Source organism: Coturnix japonica, chromosome 1, assembly GCF_001577835.2.
Source record: "Coturnix japonica isolate 7356 chromosome 1, Coturnix japonica 2.1, whole genome shotgun sequence".
Classification (NCBI taxonomy): domain Eukaryota; kingdom Metazoa; phylum Chordata; class Aves; order Galliformes; family Phasianidae; genus Coturnix; species Coturnix japonica.
The window spans coordinates 117,134,275-117,158,048 of record NC_029516.1 but is presented as its reverse complement, the minus strand read 5'-3'; the positions used below and the strand labels follow the sequence as shown (position 1 = coordinate 117,158,048).

Here is a 23,774-nt window from a genome sequence, read left to right as displayed (position 1 = left end):
TACGGGCTGGTGTTAAAACTGTCACTGTTGGTATTTGCTAACGTGGGGTCTGTTTTAGCCAACACTGGGCTTGATTTCCAAGTGATGAGCTGTAGCTCAAATGTAGTGATTGTCCAGTTTTAGTCTGAGCCAGACTTAGGTTTTCTTTTCCTATTGTTATGATACAGAAATGGATCATCATACAATCGTAGAACAGCCTGGGTTGAAAAGAACCTCAAAGCTCATCTAGTTTCAACCCCCTGCTATGTGCAGGGTCGCCAACCATCAGACCAGGCTGCCCAGAGCCACATCCAGCCTGGCCTTGAATGCCTCCAGGGATGGGGCATCCACAGCCTCCTTGGGTCATAAAGTCAGAAAGACTTTGTCAGAGATGTCCTGACAAAGGACATTCTTTTTCCCAAAAGAATGTTTGAAGGAGGAGAACTCTTTGCTCCATAAGAGGTGGGAGTTTGGTGATCATTTACCTGGGAGGAGGGCCAGCATCAGGTCTGTGGATTGACTCAGGCAGGAGGAGGATTTGTTGTTTTGCCTGCATTTTTGAACAGTGAAAGGAAATTACCTTCCTAGCAATACCCTGCCTCGGTATTGAGTGGAAAAATTCTGTGTTTTCATACACTTGTTTTTTTCTAGGTATGACTACTTGCAGAGGTATGTAGCAGAACCACTGCCTTGCAGCCGAGACAAATGGCAGCCACTGATCTTCTACAGAAACTCCTTGCTGGACAATGAAGACGATGAGAGCTCTGTCCTTGGCAGCTCAGGAGAATGGCCTCCCACGGGTGCATCAAAGGCATTGTCTTTTAAAAGGAAATTATCTAACGGTATGAAAACTGACTGTTCTGAATTTGCTGGGACAAAATAAACGCAGCTAAAACGCATTGCGTGCTTTGCGTTAGCAGTGCCGCATTTTGTTGGATGTTTATGGACTTTCCAGTTGGAACTGTGGCTTTTGCCTTCAGCTTTATTATTGCTGAAGGTGCAACGGGAGGAGGTTGGTTGGCCTCGAGACCTTGCGTGCTTACTATGAATTGTCTGTACTGAGGTCTGTGGTTCATCATTCACTGGTTCATTGCTTTCATCTGTTAAGGGCATTGTTGCTTTAGGCCCTGCAGGTGATTGCGAGAGGGGAGGTGTTTCCAGAATTTGATTCCCCAGGTGATTTGGGTTGAATCTTCCTCTGTTGAATCTCTGGGGAACCTCGCCTTCTGAACTAGGATTCTGTTTCTACCCAAAAGAATTGTATTTAGGTGGGCTGCTCTCATCGACTTCTAGTCTATAAAGAGATATTTCCTGCACGCTCACGGTAGGGATTAATTAAATGTAGTAAAGCCATAATGAAAGCAATTGCCAGTAAAAGTGCTAAGTGCTTTGGGCATGTGTACTTGTATGGGCAGGAAAGGGAATTTTCTGGAATGACCTTTAGTTTCTCTCATCCATTCTTGGATTTTTTCAGTGGTTCTGCCTTCAAAAAGGTTATTTCTTTGTGTCCCAGAGGCCCATCCTTCTTGAGGGTGATGCAGACCCAGTGGTACTGATAGCACGTAAGACTGGGGCCACAATGTGAAATCTAAATGGCAAAACTGATGAGTGGGCGAATGAAATCAATGAATGCTTTGGTCCATACATCCCCTTGAGCTCAGCCTCCATTTGCTCCCCAGCAGTGGGAGACAGTGCTGTCATTAATGTCCATTGTGTGTCCTCCAAGGGTGAGGCTGAAGAGTAGCTCACTGTTTTCCAGGGTCTTTGCCTGAAACCAGCCATACTGAAGCAGCAAACCAAGAGGCGGCCTTAGAGTGTGCTTCCCAGCTTACCTCTGCAGCAGGGAGAAGCAGAAAGAGGCTGAAATCTCAAGAGAAGCACTTGAAGGAACATATGCCATTGCGTTGTCCAGGAGGGCTGCAGAGGAGATGCAGGTGAGAGTTTTATGTCTTAGAAGCTTCTTTGTTTGTCCTGGCATTGATAGCTGGAGTTTCTCTAACAGCCTTTCCTTATGTTTTTGGTATTCCTTCTGTGGGCGAAGGCTGCAGGCTGTGTGCCCCTTGGCTTGCCTGCTTTGTTTCCTCAGACCAAATTCCTACATTTGCTCCTTTGGCTCAGTTGTCCCCTGATGTCACGGAGCTGCCTTAATCAAATCCTCTCCTAATGAGTTTCTTAAGATATAACTTCTTTTTGTTTTGTTTCCCCACCCCAGCAAAGATGAGATTAAGACAGAAGCTGTCTCAGTGGAGGGACAAGCAGAAGATGCAAGTGAAGACGTCGATGTTGATGTGGTTGGTGCAGAGCAGGTAATTTCGGATTGTGTTTTCCAGTGCTACACACTGGAAGCACTCAAGTGTTGTGGGCTCCGAGTGGCAGCTGGTATAGGGTAGCGACTCAGGTAACCCCTTGATTTCTGGTGGCTACCTGGGCTCTAACAAATAGCTGCATTCAAAGACCTTGGCTGATTGTTTACTTTTCAAGTGATGTGTTCTTGTTAAATTACTGATTTTGTCTGATATCTGAGTAGTGGACTGACTGACTGACTGAGTGCTACCTTCCAGTTGCAGGCTGTAAAATATTTGCTTAGGCAATGGGCCTGGAGTAGCTCCTACTGAAAATAGATAATAAATCAGTTTTATCAGTGGAGCAGATGCTTTCTGAGAGCCAGCTATGGCTGCATCACTGCATGTTTGGGAGCTTCGTCCTTATTCTTTGTGTGCCCCTGCGTGATGTTTTATTGATAGTGTGAGACTGAGTTTGTTTTTCTTCTGGCACAGGACAATTAACACACTGAGAGGATGAAGAGAAGTGAAGAACACGGTACCATTTCTGTCTTCGAACCGTAGAACTGAACAATGTGGTTGCGCTGGCATCAAGCAAGGCAGCAGGAGATGTGTGTCAGGTCAAGTCCCCCCCTGTAGGCACCCGCCCTGTGCCAGTTTCTAGCACTGTGGTTGAGTTCTCCGCACTGCTTGTTATGGGGATTCCTGGTGAGATGGGTGGTGTGCTTCAAGGGGGGGAGAGCTGTGACTGTCATTACTCAACTTCATCCTCAACTTCCTTGTGGTCTTAGAACAGAGTACTACCATATTCTGACTTGAAGGTGCTGCCCTAGCTCTGATTTGAGCACATTCATCTCATCTACTTCAGTGTTCTGCTGGATGCACTCCTTACCTTCTGAGGTGCCCAAGATGGATGGATGTGTGTGCGTATCTCCTTGTGCGCAGTCACAGCACAGGGAGAAAGGAGCCTGCTGGGTGATGCCAGGTGACTTGGATCCAATTATCTAAAGTATTCCTGAATGGCAGTGCTCACAGAGATGGTGTTAGTTGCCAGTGGGGATGAGGGCGTGTGCCCAGAAGACTTGAATCAAGACTTACAGCAACAAAGCAAATGACAGCGGACCAGCTGAGTATTTTCCTCTGGAATAAATTCTCCATACACTGTAATCATGCGGTATTTACTTGGAAGATGAAAAGCATGAAAAGACAATGTAAATAGGCTGTAAATACAACCATTCACCATCATGTTTCCGTTAAGGGTTTGGAAATGATCTTCACACGAGTTGTTCAGAGGGAGGAGGCTGGGGATTATTTTTGCTGCTTTGCTGCTCTCTGGGGCTGTATGCTGCATTAATCCATCAGCTTTATTATTTTTTTATATATATACTCTATATATTTTGGATTGTAACTGTGTAAAATAAACCACCTTAAACATTGTTTTTCATTGGTACTGATGGTGCAAGTGAATGTTCCCGTTTTAGTTCTGGAGAAGGAAAGAACTGCCAGCTGAGGAGTTACCAGCTCAGAGCTGAAACCAAGTGGAAGAACATACATGCATTACTTGGAGCCTCAAGGAAAACCCAGAGCTGCCCTGAGTCATCATACAGTTGCTGACCTCTCTGTAACACCACTTCTCCCCCCAGCTCAATTTGTTTGCAGTTCCCCTGCGACTCACTTGGCGCTCCCCCATACCTGCCCTGCCTTCCTATATATAAAGCAATGGTGTTTCCCTTTTGCATCTGGATTTGTGCACAGCTGCAGTAGGAACACAGAGCTCATGCCTCATCAAGCAGAGAAATGCTCATTAAAAGTACATGGGATGGAAATATACCTTCTGGAGGAAGGTACAATGATCATTCTAGTTCTGTGTATTGCAAGAAAAAACATTTCTACTGTAATGTCATGAATTGCTCCCTTAGACTGCTAGGAAAAGAGGGGACTGGATAGCAGAAGTGTAATTGAGAGCAGGAGTTGAGAGGCAATTAATTAACCATAAGGTAGCAATAACAGCTACAGTGCTACAACCTGTGCAGAGGAAGCAGTGCTGGTTGTTTAGTAGAGAAATGTGGTAAGAGCCCTTTGCTGTAGATGCTTGTGGACAAGCATTTGTAAGAAACTGAAGGATTTCAAGTGGAGCAAAGCACAACCTGCTGAACAGCGAGTTTCTATCACGTTTGGAATAGTAGCCCACAGGTTTATCTTTTAAAACTCCTTGGAGCAGCATTTAAATGGATGGCACAGCCCTGGGTCAGCCTGACTGCAGGCAGGAGCAACTGCTTTCATTATTGAAGCTGCTCTGGTTGAGGGCATGGGAGGAGCAGAGCAGATCTCTGTCCCATGTCCAGCTGTTCAGCATCACCACCTTTGGGATGAATGAGGCTGGTGGAGCTTGAGTGCAGCTTGGTGTAATTATCTAAACAGAATGTATACATTTGTAACCCATACCTTGAATGGTTCTTTAATAGGAAGTTAATCACATGTAGACCTTAATGTTAATCAGAACCGTTACATTACACGTATGAAAATCTTTATTTGCAAATACAAACATGATTTTAAAACATTTTAAACAGATGTACACCGCAACCAAAAAATAACTTACATCTTTCTGTCCAGTTTTTCTTTGTTTTTTTCTTTTCTTCCCAACAAAATCTATTTAAAAACAGTGGAGGCAACAATTCCAAGCTGCTGTGACACTGAATGAAGATCCATGGAATGTGTCAATAGCAAACAACTGAAGGGGAGGACAGACGAAAGCACTGAATGCCCACAACAAATTAGTGCACATCACTGATCGAGGAACGTTTATACAAAGGAGTATTAAAAAATTGGTTCCTTCTACAAGAAGTCAACACACTCATTTTGGATCAAGCGTCAACACAGACTTCACTATTAAATCATCTTTTTATACTGAACGTCAATGAAAACACTGGAGTTTGAAAAGGCCAAAGTTAAAGCTGGGGCAAATAAGGACTACGCGGAGAAGAAGAGCAACTTGTTTCTGGCATTAGTGTTCCTTGTGCACCAAAACGCTCAGCTCGTCCACCGAAACTATCTGTAAGGAAAGAAACGAATCCTGTGCTCGCAGTAACACCTCTTCCTTGGCAAGGCACAGAAGCCCTAGAACATGTATGAGCACAGATGCATTGCTAGCCATGTATGCATCGTCTCCTCACCTCCCATAGCAGTACAGGAATCCCTATTTACACAAGGGAGGGAGATGGTCAGTGCACCACACGTCAACTTAACTTAGAATTACACAGTTCTCTTACAAACAGTAGGTTTAAGTCAAACAGTGTTATTCTTCCATGAAGGAATTACGCAACATCTGTAAATAAATATTTTAATCTCTTTTACAAACTACAGACTATTGAATAAATACAAAAAGTTTCGTCATTCCATACAAATGCATTTCTTTTATGTAAAAGGTAGTCTGGTGATTAAATACTTTTAGCACAAAACTAAGCTGAGTTCCTGGAACCAAAACCCACTGAAACATAGAGGTGTGTAGCAGACCTGCTGCAGACTGTCCTTTCTCTTCTGCAAGTGGTGACTGCAACCGCTACTCAAAGTCCTCTTCATAGTCGTATTCATCCAAGTCGACATCAGCCAGATGGGAAGGCATTTCAAAAAATGGCCGCTTTTCCATCTGATACTTCAGGACGTTGGCCTTCTGATGGTCTACAGGACTCAGTTCAGCTTCATACCTACAAACAGGTGACCAAGTTTGCATATGTTGGCAAGTGCCTAACGAAGCAGGCGTGAGTACAAGGAAGTGAGAGCAAACAAGAAGCAGGAAAGCAAAAGCTGACAGTGCACTGATAACCGCCTACTGACCATGAAAATGATCTGGTGGATAACAAAGTGCGTAACTTATGTCAGTGAGTGCTGGCACTGGAAAAAGATCTGCTTCAGCACTGTTTAGGGATGTCTGATCAAAGAACGGACCATTTACTGGGCTAGGCCAACTACAATCATGCACATCTCCCCAAGTGCTACCGAATCTCAGCTCACCATTGGGATTATTTCCACCTACTCAAGAAGACTAGGCAACAAACAAGCTTTAGACACTGCAGTATCTGTCCAGCATGAAACCATGCTTCCTGCTGCGTTCTTCTAATAGGACTTACAATGGTATTACATGGTGATAAGGAGAAGCATTGAATGACGCAGGGCAAAGAAGCGTTAAGCACTAGAAATCCATCACGAACACCAACACAGAGTAGAATTGCTCAGGTTAGAAAAGACCTTAGAGATCACCGAGTCCAACTACAACCTAACCACACTACCCTAAAGAGTAGCAAGAACATCAGAGGTAGGAGAGAAATGTTTTCGCCCATGAATGTGATTCCATTGAATACTTTCAAGAGGAATCTATTAGCCCAGCTTCAGCAACATCCTGGGTAAATCTAACACTTTGGGATAACATCAGCTAAAGATTAGGCTGAGTAAAAAAGTTTTCAAGTCACCCCTCCCTTTAAAAAAAAATGCTATTTTGCTCTTCCCAAGACTGTTAAAACCTTCAAAACAGGAACCAAAACTCACCTGAAGAGTTGCTTTACTGAATTATGCATTTGAAAAAAAGGCTTTGGAAAATACCTATGTTCTATACCTATGTTCTACCGAAATGACCATGTTGACATGCAACCTTTTAACCTACAGTCTTCTCTATAAGAATTCGTTCTATCTTTCTGAGAAGGACTTTTTTCTTTAAATAAAAGCTAACATCTCAAATGTACCTGTTAAATACGTCTGTTGTGTAGCAATACAGAGATATGACAACAGCTTTTCCAGTCATCCAAAATAAAGGACAGCACAGATACTATTTGTAGGCTCCGTCTGTCCTGTACTCAGAAGATAGTTATTCAAACACTATCAAACCAAATACCAATTCCCATCTCTTTCCGAGCTCTTGTTTCTTCATGGAATACAACTTTTACTCCTTTCCAAGATACCAAAAGAAACTTAAAAACACTCTCCCCTTCTTACATATTATACAATCACAGAATGGCTTGGGTTGGAGGGGACCTTAAAGATGACATTGTTCCAACCCCTCTGCTGCAGGCAGGGACACCTCCCACTGCTGCCCAGAGCCCCATCCAACCTGGCCTTGAATACTTTGAGGGATGGGGCATGCACATATTCTCTGGGCAGCCTGTACCAGTGCCAGAATTTCTTCCTAAAGTCTAATACTAAACTTCTCTCTTCTAGTTTAAAATCATCACCCCTCGCCCTATTGCTACAACCCTTGTTAAAATGTCCTTCCCCAGCTTTCTTGTGGGTTCCCCTTAATGCACTGGGAGGCTGCTTTAAGGTTTCCCCAGAGCCTGCTCTTCCCCAGGCTCAACAAGCCCAGTTCCCTCAACCTTTCCTCACAGGAGAGCTGCCCTCTGGTCATCTCTGTGGCCTTGCTCTGGACCTGCACCAACAGCTCCATGTCTTACTTGTGTTGGGACCCCCAGATCTGAAAGCAGATGGGGGTCTCATGAGGGTAGGGTAGGGAAGGGAAATCACCTCCCTCTCCCAGTGGGCCACACTTCTTTTGATGCAGCCCAAGATACAGCTGGCTTTCTGGGCTGCGAGGGCACCACATCGCTGCCTCATGTCCAGTTTTCCTTCCGCCAGTAAGTCTTTTTCTGAATAGATATTCCACTCATCACCTAGAATCTGTCTGTGTTTGGGATTGCCCCAGCCCTAAGAGCAGGACCTTCGTTGCACCTGGCCTTGTTGAACTTGATGAAGTTTGCATAAGCTCATCTGATGCAGGAAGTGCAGTTTTCTCTAGACAAAACTTCTCTATTTTTTCTCTAGACAAAAAATCCAAAGCCTAAACCAATTTAAGTTTGTACTTATCTTGCTTATCTTTTCATGTAATGAAAATGATAAATTACAAATCCAGGATTTTGGAAGCTGAACTTCAGTGCTTCCCAAAACGAAGTGAAAACCTGACACCAAGTATAGTATGATTTGATTCCAGAAGGTTCTGGCAGTTGCATGGTGAGAGTCAAGATAATACTTGCTATATCTGAATCACTTATTATTTACCCCTACATAAGAGTGAGGAAACATGTAAAAGTTGACATCACCCTGGAGTTCAGGACTGAGACTTTTTTATCCCCCTCAAAAGCTCTTAACGGTGCTGTTTGTTCCCTTAACAAACAGCTAGAAAAATTATTCATTGTATTTTATTTGGTTGTGAAGCTGTTTCAAATCCTCCCTCCCAAAATTCGATCACCAAGTATCAGAGAATATTTCATTCTAGACAAAAGGAAGGTCCTTCCTCCATCATTGAGCACGTGGCTAAACATGGGTAACAACACTAACCTAGAAAAATAGCATGAACAATAGTAGTGATGGTGAGGCTCTACTACAGTAGGAAGGCCATGTACCAGGTATTCTGCTACATGCTTACCCGTCATTCCACTGGTCACTCGCTGCCTCTTCTGCTACCAAGATGTCATACTCTTCAGCAGCATACCTCTCCCAGTCAGAGACCTCTGGACTTTCACCTTCACTATCCTAAGCAACCATATTGCAAGTTACACGAAATTATAATGACAAATATAATTACCACTATTACATGACAATTATAATGATAATTGCATTAGTGATTAAACCCGTAGCTAAAAATATTATTTATTATTATTTATTCTACAGCTTCATACTCACCCGCAAAATAGAAAATTGATCCTTCTGTTCGTGGTCGAGGTATTTTTCAATGTTGAAAAAGGTATCAAAAAACACGTTTGTCAACTTACATCTCTTTAAATCATGCAGAGTAATTTTTCCTGCACACAAGAGATAAGATATTTAAAGCCGTGATTATCCTTTCTCCAAAAGGAGAAATGTTACTCTAAAGTTATCATTGCGCTTAATAACATTTGCTACTGATGCTCAACACAATAGGAGGCCCGAATAGATGAAACATGCAACTTCAGTATTTCAGATATTTTCCCTTGCTTTAACTGTTAGCTTCTTTCAGTATCCTGGAGTAGGACGCAATCTACCACACCTAGGTTTAAAAGAAACCATTCAAGCTAAGTGTTCAAGATTCCTCAAGAGAGAGATACCTGCAGAGGTGTTTTGTTTTATGAAGTGATTCTTAAACAACCCTCACAACAATGGATAGCAAAGCATCGGAAATATCTGTCGAGTTTCTTGAAAATGTTACCTTATTTCAAGGCTGACTATTGAGCTTCTGCAGAAAGACTGAAAAATATCAGATGTGCGAGTAAGGGCAGGTGGCTACTGTTGAAAGTTAGGAATTTATTAATATCCTTATCTATGGCTAGTCTTCCACTGTCTGTCAAAGAGCAGCCAACTGCAGATGTTATGGAAGAGCTCAATGGAATCCAGACTTACAACAGCATTTCCTCAGCTTAGTAACCCAGCTTAGCAGCTTTTAACAATGTGTGGCTGAAGGGCACCGGAGAGAAGGTGAGGTCTTTGAATCTCAATGCCATTTGGAAATGGTTGCCACACATCTGCCACCAGCTGAAGCACCCTCGTGTACTCTGTCTAGTCGATGCTCCAGAACATCACAAATCCCTCACATGGCACCTGTGTCATATCTGTCAGACCCACGCAGATGTCTGGTGTATCAGGTCATCTCAAGTGGCAGCATCTCTCCACAACCAAGCAACTGATTTTGAGTCCTGGTTATATAAGCTCCCAATTTAAGTTCGGCACCTATATTTGGTTCACTGATTTGCTCTCTAGTTTCCATTTATTGCCATGGGAGCTTAGATACCTAACACTCATGCAGACCCCCAACATTGTCTTTCAGAAAACAACAAAGCCAGAATAAAATCAAGATTGCTAAATTTAGTCTCTACAAATTCAAGAATTTGCTTTTTGGTACACAAGACATCTTGAGGCAAACTGTGTCATTGTACAGCTGCATACTGTATGACATCATCACCTTCTGTTTCGAATCTATCAACCAAAACATCAACTGATGAGGCTAGTTTTGTGTTAGGAAAACAACATGAGTTTTTTCTTAATTCATCTTTTCCACTTCATTCAGTTTCTATGAAAACCCATCAACTCTTCACAATTCATTTTTACTTTCATGGTCCCGTACAACTCTTTCCCCTAGCTAAGAGCCTTCACAGCCTCCTTATATTATATTATCTACACCATACATAAGAGACACGTAAATCTCATTTATTCAAGATATCAAAAACATCTGCCTTTCAGAAGCCTTTACAAAGGTGCTTTCACCTAACAAATTCACGTCAACTTCATTTAAATCATAATGCGAAGCTTTAAGTTCTCTTAAACAAGTTTTGAGTTATTTCAATTCTCTTAGAATGTGAAACTTCATGTCTCCATAAAAGTCAAGTGCCTTTCTCCCAGCAAAAGAAAGTTTCTGGCAATTAACATATGTTTAATACTGGAAAGGAGGTGAGCAACAAGCAAAACTATTAATTTATATTCTAACCATTATTTTGTTGATAGTAAACAGAATAAACCTCTTAAGCACTACTGAAGTGACTCTCGAATTTCTAGTAGGCAAAAACAGGCACTTCATCTACAAGCGTGCACCAGTGCAAGACTTCAGCACAACATGATATTTGGTAAGCAAAATCATAGACATTCAACTATTTCTTTTTACCATGAAAGTAGCTGACAATAGCGTATGTGGTAGAGGTTACTACTCCTGTCAAACACTTCAAGGACAAATATGCAAGTTCTACATTTACTGCGATCCAGAGTCTGTATAAGAATAGCAACCAGGCTCTGTGCCAAATCCTTTTACACACTGAAGTTCACATTAAAAAGCATAGCCATAAAAAGGATTATCAGTGCTAACTATGGACGTGTGTTCAGGCATTAGACTTAGATACAAGCCAGCCTCAGTTATGCTGAATTCAAGAAATCCTTGAAGACTTGTTCATCACAGCTACAATAGTCTTAGCAAACTTATGAGGCCAATATCAGAAACAGCACATGGGGAAGAAGCCACGAAAATGCAGGATGCTACTCTTCAACAGTGCAGTAATATGTTTACCAAGGCATGCAAAATACTTCTAATATTTGTTATTCTATTGTGCTCAATATGAAGCAATCATCATGTTCTAAAAATGTAAACTTGAGTATGATCCGCCAGAAGTTATATAAGCCAAATGCAAATAGACAGAATGCAGGTCTACTGAAGGCTCAGAGACATGTAGAGAAAGGCCAACAACTAAGAACAGCTCAACTTTCAGCTGTTTTTTTTTTAAATTATTATTATTTTTTTTTAAGACTACTGCCATAAATTCCTTTTAACTTAAAATGATTCCGATCTATAGAGACAAACACCATTTAGAAACTTCCATTTGAAGGAATCTCAGTTAAATGAGTACTGGAATAGTTAAGTAATAAGTGAACAGAAGTCTCAGATTTTCTTGACAGTATCACCTCAGTCAGATGGTGGAAAAGATGTCATTTGAGAATAAACATGCCTATTGTCCATTAAAAGACTTCAAGGAATTTTTGAGCAGCATATACAATGTTAGTACAGAAATGAATGCTTGCCCACCCTTGGAAGATCACTCAATTAATAAATACCAACAGACTTCAGAGGGACAATCACCCAAAGGCTTATTCTTGGTATGACCACGCTCTTAGTGGTGCTCTAGCTCTTTATGCAGAAAAGCAGCAATTACAAAATGGAAAAGGGTTTTATTACCTTCATACTGTGGCTTCACGAGATCCAGCATCTGGCACAAACAATCTTCAAATGGCAAGGGCTCTATGGCCATGTTATCTAATTTTTGGCACTGTTCTTCATAAAAATACTCCAACTCATACATAGACAAAGCACCATCTCCATCAAGATCCATGCAGCGAAACCAGTATTCGATGCTGAAATTCAACAATTAACAGCAACAAGCAGTTTACACACGCATTCAAGAATTTTAAGAATTTACAGTGCTTGTTTTAAAAGCTGTTCTACATACAGATGCAAAACTAGTTTTAAGACTACATTAAATAATGCTATAGGAACTCATTAAACAAGAAAAACTATCATAACAGCTTCTGGTATTTGCCCTGCTATGTAACATGATTTGCATTTGAAAACACACTTTTTAGTTGTGAGGGGGTAAGGAAGGAGAAAACTTAAACATGTGGCTTTACATAAAAATCACAGTATCGAAGAATGGCCTGGGTTGAACAGGACCACAATGATCATCCAGTTTCAGCCCCCCTTCCATGTGCAGGGTTGCCAACCAGCAGACCAGGCTGCTCAGAGCCACATCCAGCCTGGCCTTGAATGCCTCCAGGGATGGGGCATCCACAGCCTCCTTGGGCAACCTGTTCCAGTGCATCACTACCCTCTGTGTGAAAATCTTCTTCCTAATATCTAACTTAAATCTCCCGTGTCAGTTTAAAACCATTTTCCCTTGTTCTGTCACTATCAACCCATATAAACAGTTGTTGACAGAAACTAAATAAAAATACAATTGTGTATCAAAGCTCAAGTTCCTTTGCCATACTAAACAAGCCAGTAATACTCACACAGTAAGTTTCTAACAAACATTCTACAACTAATTCTAGCTGTACAGTTCCAAAGCCACTAGTATCAAGAAACAACTGTAGTTCCCTTTTTGTATGAGCTTATCTATAAGTAATCAACCTATAGTACATGGAGAAAAACAGTTATCTGCTTAGAAGACATTAATAAAGACTTTATGGAGCAACAATCAAAGACACTGAGAAACAGGAATGATATAACCAACCAGGCCAGCATTCTACTCATTTTTTTTAATGATTTAGTTTAAGTTCCTGCTGAGCACCAGTGGTCTCCGTATAAGCCATTCTTTATTTCTGATAAAATAAATGCATTCTTACCTAGTTGGTGTCTTCTTGTCTTCTTCAGATATCAAAAACCAGACAAAATCAGCATAGCTAATTTTTCCATCTTTTTGTGCTTTTCTACCTCTTGACAATCAATGCAGAAAAGAAAAAAGAGAATTTATGTTAAAACACCCAGGCTTTACTAAACAAAGATGATTTTCCTGGTGCTATTAACTGTTCATCTATCCGAAGACTCAGCCTTTGAAGCTGACCTATCAATGACCATGATCATTAAGGAAAAAGGACCCTATGAGTTCTGTTTTGTTGCTACTGCAATGGATATTTAAAGAGGGAGGTGGCAGAAGAACAAAAAGGTGTATTCCATCAACAAGTGTCAGAATGCAGAAAACAGAACACTCATGAAGTGACAAGAAAATTATTTTTTCTACTCATACCACAGAGCTCAGCACACAAATTCATTCTGATGACACACAACCAACCTTTCTAGCAAAAAGCCAGGTAGGCAGTTCACAGCTTGTTATATTTCATTCCTAATCCTTTCCTATTCACAGCTTAATAAGCTGTAGACATATCTGTCTGCTTCAAATGCTATTCATTTCAGCTTTTGTTATTTTTATTTATCAATCACATTCTAGACTTATTTTTGCAACCCTGATGCAAGAACTTGTTTCAAATTTGATCGTATGAGTAGTATAAAAGATCCCAAATCCCTTTGAAAGCTTCTCAGGATTTAAGAATATAAGAACAACACGAGCATTTCTTCCCCGCTTTATTCCCATCCTTGTTATGCCGTTTAATATCAAGTGATGAGTGCTCATAGTAATAAAGACTAAAGATCCTGGACTGAGCCAAAGCTTTCAAGGACACTCTGGAGATTGTTCAATAATAAATCCTGAAATTCAGTATTTCATTCCAAGAGGAAATCATTTAATTCTGAGAATAATGATACTCAATTTCTCAAGCAAATATATAAATATTAAACTGGATTTAGGTCAGCATACAAAATAATTACCTTGTTACTGCTCCTGAGAAGATCCTCTCTATCATTCTACTTGATATTGCTGTGAAAGAAAGATTTAAAATTTTATCAGTGATGTACACAGTACTTTTACTATGTAATGCCCAGCTGAAAAGTTTATCAGAAACCTCATATGTAAACAACTGTAAGGTCACCTACAGTGCTCATTTATCCTTCTGAGCCCACTTAGGATCACTTAACAGTCTCAAGAGCAAAGCTAGAACCAACCAATTCGGAATTCAGACGATGCAGAAACAGTAACATAACAGAAGTAATAAAACTGACTGATCAGCAAGATGGCATTTATTAGTCCTTTGACAAGTAAATCATGTTTTTGGGTGCCACTGTAATTTCAGGTGCCCTTGCTTTGTGTGTGTGTGTGTGCACGTGTGTGTGTGTACCTACTAGAGCAATCTCACAAATGAAATAATCCTGCCTTAGCATACTAAAGTAAAGACTTCTACAGGCAAGCTTCCACGAGGAATCAAAACGACGCTTATTCTTTCTAATCTGGGATAATATTCCATGGTCAGTTAATGTTTGAGTAAACTTTCCAGTCCTGCAGAGGACAATGATGACAAAAGACATAAACCATTCAAAAAAACCAAAGCAGCTCCATAAAAGGTACAAGAATATTTAAAATAAGTGGTGTGCAAGACTACAGAATCTCAGTTACTGTCTATTTTGAATGCAGAAAAATGAAAGCTACTGAATGATATTTAAAGAAAACATATTGCAGCTGAATAAACAAAACCTTAAAATAAGCAAAGTAACAATGTACATTTGCCTTACGTTTCTACTCCTTCCATACCTTGCTGTAAAAGTCATGCTACTTTAATAATAACAGATTGTTTCCAAAACAATCACCCACTGATAATATATCACAACTTAAGTTTAAGTGTGTAGGCTTGATCTGAAGGGTTGAAAAATGGCTTATTTCCTCCTCTACTTCGTTGCCAAGTTCAGAATTCAAATTCTGAGTTTTCTTCCAATCTAGTATTGTTGGACACAAAGCAGCATCAGAGACTACTTGTCCTGCTTTATTTCCCTGAGCCTGGGGGATCAGCTACAGGAACAGACTCCTAAACACTGGCCTTGGCAGTTAACCACTTACTCAGCTGAAAGCTTGCAAGTAATTTAACACATGTAAAGAAAGATGATTCATTTGTCATACCATGATCATTATGTCGAGCTAAATCCTTCCGATCAATATAGAGGTCATGGTCTGTATCCAGCTCCCAAAATTTGCAATAGATAACATAGAAATGTTCATATGAGAAGTATTCTGTCAGCTGGTTAATATCAGCTTCCTCTTCCAATAATGCCACATTCTATTATCAGAAGGATAAACAGAACACATTAAAGAACTTTTAAAGACAGCTGCTGAATCATCTGAGTTCTGATAACCAGACTAATATTACTATTACCTAACAGTACTTCCATGGAAGAATCATACCTTTTGAGACAATGCGTGTCATACAGCATGACAGCAAAGACTTAACAGACAAGGTTGAAAGCTAAGGTATCCAAAGAATAAGATCAGCTAGACTTCTGCTAATCAGAGTTGCACATATGCAGATCTAGATAAAAATGACATTTAAACATATCCTACAGAAAGAGAATACAACAATCTAGTCCCTACTAGATTTTTCAAGAGAAGCAAATGCTTATCTTACTCCGTAAACCATTTAGTGAGTGCTTGTTCTAAACTTGTAGAGACATCTTGCAAAAAGATACTACGTACCTGCAAAAAGTTGCTTTTCCTCAGCTCTGTTAGGGTGATCTTCCCAGACCAGGATCGATTGACTGTGTAGAATATTCTTTGAATAACCTGCAAGAAAATAAAAAGGTGATCTCAGCTATGCCAACAAAGCAACCTCCTTAGCATCTGTGATCAAAACTAAGTCTTAGCTCAGCTGCATTACAGGACTCCATCATTACACCCAAACGAATAGGTTACAAGTCTGTTGTTCCCACTACTTATGAGAGAAGTATCAATGTACTACGTCATTATCAAGCTACTTCCAGCTATATCTAAACTAACCCAGGTACTTCAGTACTTCACTACTTCATACTTCACTACTATGTACTTCAGTACTGCACTACCCACATCCTACACAGTAAGTGTGCAGAATACTTGCATGCTACGCTGAATATGTTTACTGACAATTTCACTGCCTTTCCATCTTCTAAAATTATAGGCAATAAATATATATTATTTATATATATATTCCATGGCTTTTGATTTAAGGACCCATATTCGCTATGAAAGTATTTCATAGATGAAGTGATAGAAATAGAATGGGGTCTATTCAAGGAGGACCAGAGTACTGGGGGATACCATAACTTCTGATATCATAACCACAAATACAAGAAACAAACATCTGACAAAAAGAATACTTCCTGCAGGTACACTGATACTACATTTTTTCCCCATTTCATTCTATTTAAAGCTAGACAAAAACTGACAGTAGTTTTAAAAAACAGCACAGAAATGATACCTGACTAAAAAAACTAATAAGAATGACTTTAATATTACAGTGATATTAGAATCAAAATCATATTCATTCAACATCCATAAAATCTATTTACATCAGTTGCATGTGTGGATCATTTTTATTAACTCATGCACTAAACACAACTTGCTTGGTTTAATTTATAAACATTAGACTTTAAGATACAGAAAAATGGTGTTTTAAATATTCATTTCAATTATTTCGACTTAAGCTCACGAGCATCTCAAGTAATTCATTCACCAGTAATCAGACAAAAACCTGAGCATATTATGAGCTGTAATTGCTTAACTGGAGATGAACTGTACCCTGCTGATTAGATAAACACTGAATACTGTAGATGTACAGCATTTTACTTGAAACAGTAGGAACTAGCTAAAAGGCAATCTCTTAAGGAATTCCTCCCCTCCTCCAATAAATCCTTTTCCAAATGAAAAACCTTTTAATGTTTTTATTACTTTGGATTTAATTTAATTATATCAATAGTTTAAGGAAACCAACCATTTTTAAGTATAAATAGAAAAGCAACTTTTTCATTGAGTTTTTAAAATAAAGCTTAAGCTGCCCATAAGCAGTCGGCTACAGTAAGCTCTGCAGCTCACACTCTGAACAAGAACAGCTGGTTCAATAGATCTAGAAAGGAGAATAGACTGGTCTGCTTTTGGAAGTTAATTAGCTCGATTCTAATTGTGATTTTAGGGAAGGCCCAATTTTTGGCTTACACTACAAAGCAATTTTTTCTAAAAAGGTTTTGCTTTAGCTTTGCAACTTAATCCATCTGCATGTCATTATCTCATCTGTTATACATTTAACTGGTCTAAAAATAAAAACAAAATTGAATGTTTGCTGGAGACAACTGGGAATAGGCATAAAAAACAGTTTTCCAAAGTGAATCAAAGCACAGTACAAGCCAACTGTTTAAGGACTGCCCTCCTTACTGTGCTGCACAACAGCTTCTCATAAGGGAGAAGAAACAGTGGAATATAGAGATTACAATTTCAAGAGTTCGTAGGCATATACACAATGTACTTGCAGATTAAATGTGGTATCACATTTGTCAAGACAAGTTTTTTTAGTGTATTTCAGCTGTTTTCTTGGACAGAGCTGCACAAACCTTACCCCTAGACTGACCAATCAACAAGATGCTCTGAATTATAAAGCTATAGGTTACATAATATTTTCTGTATATATAAATACACAGTATATATGTATGTATATATAAAAATATACAGAGAAACTCAGCAGAAAAAAATGACTTGCATTTAACTTGCAACTGGAAGTAATCAGGAGAAGACATAAAATCTTCAACCGTAATGCTTACAACATCCTTTAGATAAAGTTTCATGCAGCAAGATTAAAGCTACCTTGAACATAAGCATAAAACACCTGACTTTATCTGATAGAAAAAACCACCTACTGTTATATCACCAGCAGCCTCCAAGACAGAATTTTAGAAGACCATGTAGGTCAATTTACCAATAGCAGTTACATGGAATAATGGCAAACAGTCCTCTTACCATTTTTAACCTACAGATTTCAAATATTCTTACTACATTCTTACCAATACTGGTATTTTTCCTGGAATTTTGCTTACACGTGGATTTCTCTTGGAAGGCTGTACTAAATGCTGTTAGTCAAGTACTCGCAGCACTAATTTATTCAATACTGCTAGGCTCAGACCTACTAAAATAAGCTATTCATGCAAAGAAAAGTAACTGGAAATGGCAACATGTTCTCCTTCCTATAGCAAGCTTTCACAATTTTTAGCAGAGCAGGCTTTGATACGAACTACAATCTGCTAATAAAGAAAACTTTTCACTCTCAGAACATTTCTTTTACTCATATTTGACAAGAAAGTTCTGGGAGCTCACATAATATTTAGGACAAGAAGGAAAACCTAAAGCACTGGGATCTACTTGATAGGCTGGTAGTCTCTTTATGAAGGATAGAAGGAACCAAAACCAAATTACTTCAGGAAAAAAGATTTTCCACAACGTAGGTCTGGGTCAAACTATGCACTGTACATTGTCTTTTTTTCTGTTGGGGAAGATTTGTTAAACTAGTTTTCATATGCACAGAGAGTGGATGGAACGTCACTCTGGGGAATTTTAATCTTTTGAGACTTCACTGGAACTGTCTGCCTTGTTTACAATTGAGAAAATTTAATGTCACTGATTTTTTCCCTTGTGTACAGAAAGAATACTTCAGTAATATAACCATCGGAAGAGAGAAATGGAGCTTTTCCTGCCTAAAAAGAAAAATCCCTGGAGATGCATGTGGTAAGCAGCTTCACTATTATCATTCTTTTACTTGATATTGAACAAAATCATGTTAACATAGACCTTTCTTTCAAAATTTCATTTAATTAATCCCATACTACAGTCAAGATTCCAATAGTCTACAGTGAGAATCAAGTCTTTAAGATAATAATCTGTTCTTCCTTTAAATGTTCGTTCACTTCTTTTATGCTTCTACAATTTGATGTTTCTCATCCTTATGTTAAGTTCAACAGTTTCTATTATGATACTCAAGAAATTAATTTTCTTCATAGTATTTCTAGTTATGTTGACACAAAGACTGGCAGCATACTTAACTTTTTTTCCCCCCAATGGACAAAAATGCTTACATATTTTGTCTAATTTTAGTCATTTTCATAATTAGTTAACCAAAATAGCTTTTCCAAATAAAGAACACTTACTGTGGTAATGTACCGAGAATGAAACTCAGATGCTTCTTTTAAAAACGATAGGCCGGGATGGCTATTTACCACATCCTACACAAAGGAATAACAATATCATGAACAGCATCCATTAGTGTCTATATAGAACAATGAACGCAGATTAGCAGATGTCCTCTTCCATAACTAAAACAGTCCAAATTAACTACAACAATTAATAATTTCATTTAAAGCATGCTCCATGCCAATAACACTATTGACATTTGAAAAATAAAATCATCTTTGAAAAGCCCCACAAGCAGATTATTTCCTGTATTTCAGATGGACAGAAGATTCTGTATAAATTGGTCAGATGAATAATACTGATGACTGTTACTTGTAATTCTGTGTCTGATGATGATTCACTCGAGCCAATTTAAGTTCTAGAAATGTATTTTTTTATGCTCTACAAGAGAAATTGCATTAGGTCTTGAATACAGAAAACCAGTTTGCTCTCCAAATGTTCTCCTTAAGCACAAAGGCTGCTCTGAAAGTAATGCCTCCTATTTATTTCCACTGTGTTGCTGTAACAGCTACAAAGAGCACAATAACACTACCACATAGAGCAAATTCTCATCTACCAAGAACAGTTTTCAGCAGAATCAGCACCATTAGCTGTGTATTTTTTGCCAGCAATGAACAAGTGCCTGAATACTGTGTTTGCAAGAAAAAAAAAATAAAAAAGAAAAATACATCTGCATGGCTGTCTGGAACATGGCTTGTCTTTCACATCACAGTTGTCACTGCCAAAACACACCACCCAATGCCTCACTGTGCTCTGGACTCCACCAGTGTTCAGTAAGTGTCAATGAATGTCATTGGGTGGCATATTTTTCCAAAAAGAGGAATTCAGTGACACATATTTGCTCCATCTGCACATCCATGTTTATTTTGTCAGGCTGCCCCTTCTGCTGCCATCAGTTGCACAGCAACAAAATGTAACAGGATATTGGTGGGAAGGTTCTACCTCTACTGCCATCCCTTCAAACCCACCTCTGATATTGTGGACTAACTTAATATAACATTAGACATTGCTGTCAGAACAGCCCTTGTAATTTCAACTGCCTTTCAAAACCCTGAAGTTTGCCTGATACTCCTGCAAGCAACTTTAGATCTATACATCTTACTGTAGGCCTTAAAAGATCTCACTTGATGTAAAATGATTAACTCTAAAAGAAGACACTCACTGGTATCTCAGATGACCACACAAAGTGAATTACACTAAAATACTATTAATAATCATTAATTAAGACCATTAAAGTGTACGGTTAGCTAAATAAATAAGTACATAATTTAGTTGTGCTTTCTAGAGCTGGTTTTTATTGCAATTTACTTGTAGAAAAGGAATGAAGTCTTCTTGCACTAAGTAGTTGCATCCAGGGTTCATTAGAAGATGAACAAACTTCGCAGCATCGTCATAGCAGGTCTGAAGTATTCTGAAATGTAAATATACACATTTACCATTGTACACAGAAAACTGGTGATACTACTTTGTATGGGCCTCCTCTGAGAAAGGCCTATGAAACAGCAAGCATATTTACCTCAAAAGTTAATCACACATGGCAAATTATGCTACAAGGGAAGTTACCCGGCAGGATCACCTTGTAGGTGGGTACTCCATGCAATTGCTTACATGAGAAGACACTTTCAAGTTAAAACTAGAATGTAAACTAGAAAGAAGTAATTTTGCTCAGTACTGACACCTGCAAGCTATGCCCATGGTTTTCACTTTTCCCATAAATACCATCCATTAATGAAAAAATATTTCAGAATCTTTGATCATAACAAATAAAGATTGGTTCGCTTGTTTGAGAAGGGGTGATATACTTGCATCTTCTCACGTACAAGTTTGCTGTCAACAGCTGATTACAGGAAATTCTTTTCTTTCCCTTCATACACTGGATCTCATTCAGAGCTTAGAATACACATTTCAATTAAAGAAATAAAAATATAGCATCTCTGAAAAAGTAATCTACTTACTTCCGCCACATTGCAACAAATTTATGAACTGACACATATCCTGTTCGTTCACCTCCAGCACAGTAAAACAAAGGACCTTTCCAGTAGAGTGGGCAATCACAAGCCTATAATTAGAGCATACATCAAGTCAACTCACTGATTGTTTATCTGAGGGTTACTCCCTCGTTTATAAATCTCTCTAATTAAGTTTTACAAGCATTAAGAAAAAACATTAAGGCAACATCATGGGAGAAACCTTTTTGTAACATTGAACATATCTGCAGGGGATTAAAAGCATTTCTGAAACAATATAATCACAGGTCATTTATTTATTTATTTTAACAGTTTCTGAAACCAGCTGCACCCTCCAAAATAAGTAATTTAAAACAACTGCCTTTAGGCCAAAGTTCAGTAGAAGAAAGTAAAATATAAGGCAATCTTGTAGCATTCCTAATACATGAATGCAGTTACACGTTCGTGCTCCTAGCAGCTGAATGGAGTCCATGCTAACAAGCCCTGCTAAAGGGCTGGATATCTTTAAGTTGTGTAGCTGTTTATGCTGTTTCAAGCCCAAGTTCTGGATGACCGCTAGCATACGTTCATCTGCCTTGGAAGACATCTCAACTCACCTGCATTCTTGCACATGCATGTAAATTTTTTATCCCATTTTCAGTAGCAGGTCAACCTGCACTGAGCATCAGTTGTATGCATCACAACACTTACTGGGTACTCCCTCCACAACTTCAGCATCCCTATATACCTCCAGTGTTGCTTCTGTGTCTGCTCCAAGCTTCCTCTGTCCTAACAGCTAAGTGTCTTTTGACACTATGACTCAGAGCACATTTCAGACGTGCTAACACCTAAAATCCTCATTTGGATCTCAAATAAAACTCAACATTGCAAGATGCGTAAGGTCACTGGAGAAAAAAAGAACAGTTACTTTTCACACAATACTTTAACTTGCATTTAAAAATAAATAGATATTTTAAAAGTTATTTTCACAAAATTTCCTCTGTCTGAGAGGCTTTACCCTATCCTTCAGGAGCCTTTCATCATTGAATTGTAGTTGACTGGACCCTTCCTGCTCTCTTGCTGAAGCCTCATATCTACATGGAAAGGAGCTGTGAAACCCTACATTTCAGCTTAGCAGTTAAACAGTTCTGGTGAGGTAAACTGTGAGGTTCCTCATCACTTAATTCTGGTCTACAGAAAAGTTTGTTGCTGTTTTTCTAAACCCTGGACTTGAAATACAAAGTGACAAGAACAGGAATGAGAACCAAAGGCTCATGACCAAGATCAATATTTCAAAAGCTAAAATTTAATGTGAAATCAATTAGTTTATTGTACATTACATAACATACGAACAATCTTAGCTACTTTCTAATTCAGTATTTGGTATTCTACAGTAACTAGAAAATAACTCTTTAATTATGACTGAAAAGTTAAGCTCTCAAGTTGCCAAACCATTCTGTATTTCAGCATCTTTAAAATGGATGCTCATGACACTGTTGAATGAGTAAACAGACTTTGGAAGATTTTATACCAGTGATAGTAACATTTTCATCACACAACTAATACCATGTAGGTCAGAAAACAAAAGGCATAACAATCTACAAACACATTTGGTTCTGTGGCTCATTTCATTCTCTAAGCATATCGTAAGGGCATTCAAAGACATGGTTAATACAAAGATTTCCACACAACTATGCTATCGACATTAGTGATCACATTGTTTTACTGGCAGTACTTAATAGGAGATGAAAACATATAATGCAAGGAAAAGCACACAGAATTAATGTATTCTTTCCATGGATGTACAGTATTGAAAGCAGTTAGCTAACAAATTCTCACCTTTGCAACTTTTCCCATGTCATCTAAGGTTGCCCTCTCATTTGGAAACTGTGAGAAAGTTCTCTCAATTTTGGCAATCACAGCATCTATATTTACTTTTTCCTTAGGACATCCTCGAGGAAAATAAAAAGTTGGAATGGTTTGACTAAGTGATGGCGGCAAAGTTTCTTCCTTCTTTGTCTGAACCTAAACAGATAAATACACATTTGACAGTCAGGTAAAATGAAATCATGTATATAATAGCATCTTGAGCTTGTTTCTCCTGGTATTATCCATTACAACACATTTTCAAAGAGATTTTTGATGACAGATTGAATAAGCTATTTAAAAATGAGAGCACACTGGAAAAATTCAGGAGTGTTTCCAAATACTATCATTTAGAAAGAATTCTGGCACGTTAAAAAGTTAGTAAAACAATTTTAATCTTCAACCTATCAAGTTTCAAGATTAATACACTAGACAGCTTCTCAAAAACCATCTGAAATACTCAGGTTATCAGTTTCAGAAGAAAAACACTGAGTTGTTTAGCAGACAAGTCATGAAAGAATTTTCTTTTGAAATACTTCTAGTTTTACAGCTTCAAACTCCAGAAACGAGCATGTCAACTTTGTTACAGATTCTCATCCTGTCTATTACAACTCCAGAGCAGATGC

General features: G+C 38.9%; 2 protein-coding genes across 4 annotated transcripts in view; one reads left to right on the top strand and one right to left on the bottom strand.

Annotated features, from left to right (window-relative positions):
- Positions 1–3,711, top strand: part of LOC107307728 (cohesin subunit SA-2-like) — a 50,914-nt gene extending 47,203 nt beyond the window's left edge. For 2 of the 3 annotated variants that reach the window (XM_015851241.1, XM_015851253.2), the window contains 4 exons: positions 631–821; positions 1,739–1,913; positions 2,192–2,285; positions 2,757–3,711. In XM_015851241.1, coding sequence (XP_015706727.1) covers positions 631–821; positions 1,739–1,913; positions 2,192–2,285; positions 2,757–2,765 — 469 coding nt within the window. In that variant the 3' untranslated portion in view covers positions 2,766–3,711. The remainder of the gene's footprint in view (positions 1–630; positions 822–1,738; positions 1,914–2,191; positions 2,286–2,756) is intronic. The other variant, XM_015851247.2, reaches the window with a different exon arrangement.
- Positions 3,712–4,766: 1,055 nt separating this feature from the next.
- The window catches only part of PPP2R3B (protein phosphatase 2 regulatory subunit B''beta), a 45,496-nt gene continuing 26,488 nt past the window's right edge, over positions 4,767–23,774 (bottom strand). The window contains 12 exon segments of the mRNA XM_015851320.2: positions 4,767–5,965; positions 8,671–8,777; positions 8,928–9,046; positions 11,935–12,110; positions 13,098–13,187; positions 14,077–14,125; positions 15,257–15,413; positions 15,827–15,913; positions 19,294–19,368; positions 20,645–20,747; positions 21,292–21,395; positions 23,122–23,307. Coding sequence (XP_015706806.2) covers positions 5,821–5,965; positions 8,671–8,777; positions 8,928–9,046; positions 11,935–12,110; positions 13,098–13,187; positions 14,077–14,125; positions 15,257–15,413; positions 15,827–15,913; positions 19,294–19,368; positions 20,645–20,747; positions 21,292–21,395; positions 23,122–23,307 — 1,398 coding nt within the window. The 3' untranslated portion in view covers positions 4,767–5,820.